Here is an 8962-nt window from a genome sequence, read left to right as displayed (position 1 = left end):
CTTTCTAGCTGCTGTGTAACTTGTGGAAAAATGTCTTTCATTGTCATTACTGCTTAATGGAAAATGCACTGGGTCCCATAAATCCCTTGAATTTTCCCAATAAATACAGAAATTTGGTTCCATTATTTTTACATTTAGTATTTTAAATAAGCCTGATATCAGAATAAATTTTGTTCTTTTTTTTTAATTGTATATTTATGGGATTTTTTTCTTTCTTTTTTTTTTTTGGCGGTACGCGGGCCTCTCACTGTTGTGGCCTCTCCCGTTGCGGAGCACCAGGCTCCGGACGCGCAGGCTCAGCAGCCACGGCTCATGGGCCCAGCCGCTCCACAGCCTATGGGATCTTCCCCAGACTGGGGCACGAACCCGTATCCCTGCATCAGCAGGCAGGCTCTCAACCCACTGCGCCACCAGGGAAGCCTCTCTCTTTTATTTGACTCAAAAAATCTTTTTCTGATATGTATCTCAGTCTCTGACTTTCCCCTGGATTTTTAAAGCAATTTTCAATCTGCATACAGCGTTCTCTTTTCAGGAGAGGGCTGTTTTATTCAATTAAGTGTTTGAATATTACTTTCTTCCTCAGTACAGATATAGTTCTTGGTTTGGTTTATTTAGCAATGTTTCTTATGTCTCTCATCATCTTTCACAGCATTTTCATTTTCTTCTTCTTTTTCCTCTGTAATTTTGGCAGACTCTCAGAATTTGTCCTCATCACTACTTTAACTTCCTTCATGTTAATTCCACCCTTTCTTGCTGCAAAATGTATTTTAAATCTGTTACCAAATCTTTACAGTTTTAGGCAGTCTTTTCCTTCATATGTTCATTCCTGCCCCCCCCACTTTTTTTCAAAATGAAGACAAAACATAAAATTCACCAATTAAAGTAAGTGTACAATTCACTAGTTCTTAGTATTTTCACAACCAATATTGCTATCTAATTCCAGAACATTTCTGTCGTGCCCCCACAAAGAAATCTTGTATATGTTAGCTGTACTCCCTATTTTCCCCTCCCCAACATCCCCTGGCATCCATTAATCTACTTTCTGTCTATATGGATTTGCTTATTCTGGACATTTCATATACACGGATATTATTAATATATGACTTTTTTTATTGGCTTGAAATATTTCTCCCTTTAACAGTGTCTGTTTTTTGGACTTCCCTGGTGGTACAGTGGTTCAAGATCACATGCCAATGCAGGGACATGGGTTCGAGCCCTGGTCTGGAAGATCCCACATGCGGCGGGAGCAACTAACCTGTGTGCCAAAACTACTGAGCCTGCGCTCTCAACTACTGAAGCCCAGCAGCCTAGAGCCCATGCTCCTCAACAAGAGAAGCCACCACAACAGAAGCCCCGCACCACAACTAAGAGTAGCCCCTGCTTGCCACAACTAGAGAAAGCCCACACATAGCAACAAAGACCCAACGCAGCCAAAAAAAAAATAGGAAACAAGAAACTTTAAGATAGCATAAATAAGTCAGATGAATGGGATTACGATGAAATATCTTTAACTATGATAAGTAATTTTGGCATACGTTGGCATTATGTCACACATGCATTTAAAAAAGTTCAATTACACGTATTTAACAAAAAGAGAAGAGGAGAATGAATCTTTAAAGTACAAGTGTGTTGTACCCTCCACACTCTTATCAGCATATTATCATGAGAGAGTTTGAAATGAGAGGTGGGAAACCTCAGTTCTCGAAGTTCATTGTCAGCATTTGACTTTTATAGTTTAAGCATCTTTTAACTTGCTTCCCTGAGTATGATTCTAGAGTTTAAGTGTTTTTAGTACAATGTGGTCTCTAAACACTAGTCAGGTACTTCATCAGGTGCTTAGATGCAGGCACAGTGATTTGTTACAAGCCAGGGGAAAAAGTGGACTCTGATGGATTTATTGAGCAGACAAGATATCAATTTCAACCTTCAAGGATGATTTTTACCCTGCATGTTTTTTCACTTTATATGCTGACTTTAAATTCATTTAAATAAAATATATCTCTATTTGGGTGGGAAAAAAAGATACTGAAAGTATATACATTTTGATCCCACTATATATTCATTTAGAAGGATCTATAACCAAAGTATGGTCGAGTTTTTTGGTTTGTTTGTTTTCTGCTTACTTTTCTGAATTTTCTGCAATGAGCAGGTTATTTTTTTTTTAAGGTCACAGAAACTTTCAGCTTATGTTCATTTTTTCCTTCAACCAAAAAGTATTAATGTTCTTACCATGTTTCTGGCAGATACTGTGCTAGGTGCTACATTATATACCGCTGTGCAAAATAAACATGCCCCCTATGATCATGTTTCAAGTGGAGAGACACATATTAACAAATAGATACAAATAAGTACATAATTACAAATGACGAGTTAGGAAAATAAAGAAGAATTTTAAGAGAGTAAAAGGATCCAGTTTAGTTTTAGGAGCCCATGAAGGCCTTTCCCAAAGAAGAAACTTTTGAGCTGAGATCTAGAGGATATAGGTCAGTTAGGCAGGCGGAGAGTGGGGAGTGAGAGTGTTCTGGCGGAAGGGAACAGAATGGGAGGAGCTCCAGAAACTGGAAAGTTTGATGCATTTGACAAGTGAGAAGAAGGCAGTGTGGGTGGAGCAGAGCTGTGGCTAGATAGGGTTAAAGATAGGTAGGTTCAAGATGATCCAGGGTTGTGTAAACCATATTAAGGCATTTGAACTTTCTTCTAGTAGGCAACTGTGGTTTGATTTACATTTGTAAATTTTTTTCAGGCTGCTATATGGAGAATAGCTTGTGGATGGAAAGGCAAGGAGCCCAGGTGAAGGGAGGGTCAAGAAGTAGAAGTGAGGATACCAGTTAGCTGAAGGCTGTTGCAGTAATTAGTGTCAGAAGTGGTAGCACCTAGGATTAGAGTGATGATGACAGAGATGGAGAGAAGTGGACACATTCAACTTATTTTTAGGAAATAGTTCTTCCTGGACTTGGTAATAGAATATGGAGAGTAAGGGAGAAGGAGGTGAAAAAAAAATGAGTTCTAGTTTTCTAGAATAAGCAACTGGGTAAATAAAGGTGCCATTTACTGAGATGGAGAAGCCTGAGGAAGAAGCAGATTTGGAGAATATGGTCAAAATATCTGCTTTGGACATGTTAAAAATGAGATTTCTGTTCCATATCCATGTAGAGATGTTAAACCTGCAATTGAATGTTTACAGTTGAGTTTGTATGCAAGGGCACTATCTAGAAGGTGGCTCTGTTCACGTCATAAACATATGCCATTTTTTATAAAAACACCCAGGTGTGAAGATTCCAAATCTCCTGTTAGAGTTCTGGAGCAATAATGTTAACTCTCTTCCTGCCTGAAACGTAAATCTTTACACATTCTGCAGCTGTGCACAGATGCAGGAAAATAAGTACACATACATTCAATGGTATATACACATATGTGTGGCTACACTCTCTTTCAACTGCCTCTCAGCTCCAAGGAGGTTGATTCTGTTGTGCATCCATGCACTGCTCTCAGGAACTTAATTATTCTTCCTTACCTAACTCTGAACCTGACATAATCACCTCTTTTGGAGAATAAAGGGAGGTGGTGAAGAGACCCTCACGTATAGTTGTTTGTGTTGTATCATAATATATAAAATTTTTTTTTATGAGGAAGGGACATCTTTTTCTAATTTTTCCTCCAAATGCTTTAGAGGCTAGCTGTGTCCTGAATGCTAGAATCTGAAGCTCAGAAAACAGGTTCCAGCTAGAGATATATATTTGTTGGTCATCCACATGTAGTGTTCCATACATTGATGATCAATGAGTTCATCCAGGAAGAGAAGAGAACCCAGTTCTGACCCCTTGAGGAACTCCAGCATTGAGAGATTTGGTGGAAGAAAGGGAGCAAATAAAAGAACGTGATGCCACGGAAGCAAAGAAAAGCTCAGTGTACATACGACCCGGAAGGCTTAATAGGAGCCTTGCAATCTGTCCTGAAATATAACTCATGACTTATTTATATTTATACTGTACAAATTAACTGATACTTACCCAGCTTTTATTGCCATACACATTTTAGGTGCTTAGAAAATGCATGAAGTATGGAGTACCAGTTAAGAAAGAAAAGCATCTTTGTAGAAGATAATTCTATAGTTACTATAAACTCTTGTACATCCAGAGATGTTCTTTTGCCTCTTACATGTGACATGGATAAACTTCTCTTATCAGTTCCTATATTAGTGGTTTTAAGAATATTGAAATATATTTTAAAGAAAATAAAGTTACTTTCAAATCTTGTATTTACTTTATCACATAAAATTTTCCTTACAATGTTTTGTCTTTTGTATTATTGTCAGATTAAGCTTCCTAAAATGTAACTGATTGCAGTTCCCTTTATTAAAAAATCCTTAATGATGTTGCATTTCATGTATGGTAAAATTTACACTCTTTACCCCTTTAGCTTGGGATTCCATGCCCTGCTGAATTTTGTCCCAAACAATTTTTTATTTTTATTTTTTTGTGGTACGCGGGCCTCTCACTGTTGTGGCCTCTCCCGTTGCGGAGCACAAGGCTCCGGACGCTTAGGCTCAGCGGCCATGGCTCACGGGCCCAGCCGCTCTGCGGCATGTGGGATCTTCCCGGACCGGGGCACGAACCCGTGTCCCCTGCATCGGCAGGCAGACTCTCAACCACTGCGCCACCAGGGAAGACCCCAAACAATTTTTAGTATCTCCCACCACTGTCTTTAATGTAGTCCATAATACAGTCTGACCACAAAAGTATCTGATTTTTTTGTTTAATCTGTTTTCCTGCTTCCTGGTCTTTGCTAATGCTGTAACCTCTACCTAAAATGCCTTTGTTTCTTCCTCTCCATATTTCAAAAAGCCTACTTATTTTCCAAGGTACAAACTATTTTCTCCTCCTCTGAAAATGTTCCTGAGCCAGAAATTGTCTCCCTTCTAATTTATATGTCTCCTCTTATGTCATTTGCTTCTCCAGTATATTGTTGCAATATTGTACATTTCTGACAGCTTCAGTTTGACTGATGTCTTCTTCTGATTACCCTGTAACACTCCCATGGTAGTGCCTTTTTTTTTTTTTTTTTTTTTTTTTTTGGGTAGTGCCTTTTTTATAGAAGTGGTTTAAAAGGTAAATATTTTGTCTTTCTTCAATCTGTACTTGTGTTAACTGTACTACTTTTCCATTTTTCTGTAGGATCCAATGATGCCATTCCTCCAGACTTCCCGGCTCAGGTGCTAGGCACAAGGGATGATGACCTGGCAGACACTGTTAACATTAAACATAAAGAAGGAATCTACAGTAAGAGGGTGGTAACTAAGGCATCCTTGTCAATGGGGAAAAAACCCTTTCAGAAAGATAATGCAGGTGACTGGATTGGCTTTGTGTATTCTGTGGCCTTTTTTTTTTTTTTTTTTTTTTTAAAGGAACTCTCTTTCTTTCTTTCTTTCTTTATTTTTGGCTGTGTTGGTCTTCGTTTCTGTGCGAGGGCTTTCTCTAGTTGCGGCGAGCGGGGGCACTCTTCATTGCGGTGCACGGGCCTCTCAGTATCGCGACCTCTCTTGTTGCGGAGCACAGGCTCCAGACGCGCAGGCTCAGTAGTTGTGGCTCACGGGCCCAGTTGCTCTGCGGCATGTGGGATCTTCCCAGACCAGGGCTCGAACCCATGTCCCCTGCATTGGCAGGCAGATTCTCAACCACTGCGCCACCAGGGAAGCCCTCTGTGGCCTTTTTTTTTCCTGTTCATCTTAAATGAGAGTATTGTTCAGGCTTTCTTTTTTTTCTGCTTTGTTAATGCAAACTTTTCTCCTAGCTGTTTTATTGGATATGTACAAGAAGGAAAATATAAAATCTTTTTAAATGCTTTAGATTTTTGAAAACTGTAGACTTTATTTTCACTATGGGAAATATATTGTAACTTTTGAAATGAAATAGTATCCATTTAAGTATGTTTTAAAGACTAAAATTCATAGAAAATCTTGATTAAAATGCCTCATGAATTTATCTGTCAGATGGTACAAACTAATGTCTCATAGGTTAGATTCTGCAGGAAAGTGTATGGCTCACATGGTGTTTTAAATTTTTAAAAATTTTGCTGCCAACATTTAAAAATAAGATTTGGGGCTTCCCTTGAGAAGTCAGAATATGTAGTGGCACTCAACTTGTATTCCTCCATGGCAGTTATCAGTTGACCCTGAGGCATGGTTGTCCTCTGCAGAGAGGACATACATTCTCCTGTTTGCTTCAGTCCCCACGAGTCTCGGACTCAATCCACTTCATACATCTACCTTGTCAGTCTGGTGACTGTGGGTATTTGAATTTTCATCCTTGCCCCCAGATATAGGTCCCACTGTTTTTTTTAAAATATTTATTTATTTATTTAATTTTTGGCTGTGTTGGGTTTTCGTTTCTGTGCGAGGGCTTTCTCTAGTTGTGGCAAGCGGGGGCCACTCTTCATCGCGGTGCACGGGCCTCTCACTATTGCAGCCTCTCTTATTGCGGAGCACAGGCTCCAGACGCGCAGGCTCAGTAGTTGTGGCTCACGGGCATAGTTGCTCCGCGGCATGTGGGATCCTCCCAGACCAGGGCTCAAACCCGTGTCCCCTGCATTAGCAGACAGATTCTCAACCGCTGCGCCACCAAGGGAGCCCCGGTCCCACTGTTTTATAAAAGCTTTTAATCTTTAGGAATCTGCATGATTGTTTTTCCTTTGCATCCCTGACATTGTGCTTCTTTAACTGATGCACAATAGTATTTATTAAATAAAAATTCCAGGAGCCACTGAAATTTCTACATGTATACTTGCATGTGTTGCTTTGTTGCATTTACAGTTTTTTATTCCTGTGCACAGCTATTAGGCAAATAGGACCTACTGATCCCGGGGCAGTATTCAAACATAGGCTGGCTCTATGTTCCAGTTTTGGCGTAGTGTTAATGACTTCATGTGATGTTGTTAATGCTTTTATGAGGAAACCGAATGAAAGGCTGCTTGCTAAAGTGCACACATTTATTCTTCCAGATAACTTTTTGTTGCACTGAAAAGCATTTTGAAGTCTTTTGAAATAAGATAAAAGAAGTACATCTGCCAGTTAAGGTTGAGGCTGCCAAGTAAATAGAAAGGCAAATATTTTTGCAAAATATAGTTCATAAATGAAAACTCTCATATACAAGCTATATACTAGTGGTGATTTGGTACATATAGATAACCCTGTGATCCCACTGTCAGACAATTGAGAAGGAGGTGGATATAGAAAAATTGGCAGGGAACAAAGTGATAGACTTAAGGGAACTCCATCAGAAGTCTGCACAATGAACTTACCAAATATAACTCACCTCTCGTTTGCATTTGGTAAGGATGATGTGTGTGAAATAAGTTGGGCTTTGTTCACTGAGGGACCCCTATAACTTCCCACTTGTTATATGGGTCTACTGCTACTATTATTGTTGGTCTATTTCCAGACTTAACATCCTAAGGAAAAGTCCTCTTATTTCACCATTCGGAGAAGCCCAGCCTCAGAACCTCTCACTTTAAAGGATTAAGAAGAATAGGGGGAAGATACTTGCTGGGGAAAATTGAATAGTGACTTTTGTATAATAGCTAAGTGAGCCCATTAAATATATCAGAAGTAAAAATCTCAGTAGAAGGATTGGAATATAAAAGTGAGGAAATCTGTTAGGAAACAACATAAAAAGAAGGGAAAATGAAAAAAAATTCAAGATTGGCCCCAGAGGGTCAACATCAAAAACAGATGTTCCATAGAGATAATAGAGAAGGTAGAAAAGAAGAACTCAAAGGACTAGTATAGGAATAAATTCCAAAACTGAAGGATATGAATTTCCATGCTAATAGGAACTGTCATGTACATAAAAATCTACACCAAGGCACATGACCTTGAAATTTTGAAACACTGGCAAGGGAAGAGATTCTGAAAGCTTCCAGAAAGAAAACAGGTACCATATAAAGAAATGCAAATTAGACTGACATTAAGCTTTTCAAAAATAATACATGGAACTAGAAACCAAAGGAGTAATGCCTTGAAATTCTGAGGGAAAATTATTTCACTAAATAAAATGAAGGAGTAGATTTAATTTTTTTTAAAGGAAAACATGGGATGGAGGAAATGGCGCCAGCATAGAAGAGAGGGGAAAGGAATTGCCATTGCAGCAGTGGTACAGAAGATCTAGAACAAGTTCAGATTGAGGACTGTAAGAAAAAGGTCGAGTTGATAGAATACCTTATGTAGTTGACTGTATTTAGAAGAGATTTTCAATTCTATTTACATTTATGAGGATGATGTAGGGATTGGTATATAGAAACACAGCAAATGCAAAAATAGGCAATTATTAACTCCTCAGTAAAAGCAAAACTTTGTAAAAGAAAATAAATGTGATTACAGTATACTAGTTGGTTTAACTGTGAATAATAGAAACATAACACAATCACTGAATATTGATTTAATCATCATGACTACAATTTACATAATATATAAACAATGAACATTAATATAGGGCTAAAACTTTTCAGAAGATAGGTTGAGGGAATATGGGTGTGACAGGAAAGTTCTATAAAAGGTAAATCCATATTGATCATAGAAGGAGATAAAAAAATAATTTCTGGAACTAAAAAGGATACAGCAATATAAAGGCATGTTATTTGGAAACAAGGATAGTGATACTAGAAGAAATGGCTAAATAAATTGGTGGTATTTGAAAACTGTTGATTTCTGTTATAAGTTTACTGGAACTATTTGACTTTCAAAACCATTTGTATATGTTCTTTTGATTAGAGTACAGTTTATTTTGCCTTACCTCCCAAAACATGGAAGAGATGGAAAATTATATATTTGGCAAATACTAACTAAAATAAAGCTAATGAGCAATGTTAATATTGACAAAATAAAATTCCAGGCCAAAAAATATTAATATATATTATGAGTTTACCTCATAATAACAAAAGTCTCAAATATACCAATAAGATAAAATTT

General features: G+C 38.0%; 1 protein-coding gene across 1 annotated transcript in view; it reads left to right on the top strand.

Moving 5' to 3' along the window:
* ALMS1 (ALMS1 centrosome and basal body associated protein) overlaps positions 1-8962 on the top strand; it is a 227579-nt gene that overhangs the window by 150204 nt on the left and 68413 nt on the right. The window contains exon 13 of the mRNA XM_065890809.1: positions 5175-5345. Coding sequence (XP_065746881.1) covers positions 5175-5345 — 171 coding nt within the window. The remainder of the gene's footprint in view (positions 1-5174; positions 5346-8962) is intronic.

This window comes from Phocoena phocoena, chromosome 14 (assembly GCF_963924675.1).
Source record: "Phocoena phocoena chromosome 14, mPhoPho1.1, whole genome shotgun sequence".
Lineage (NCBI taxonomy): Eukaryota > Metazoa > Chordata > Mammalia > Artiodactyla > Phocoenidae > Phocoena > Phocoena phocoena.
This window is presented reverse-complemented; position numbering and strand designations above follow the sequence as displayed.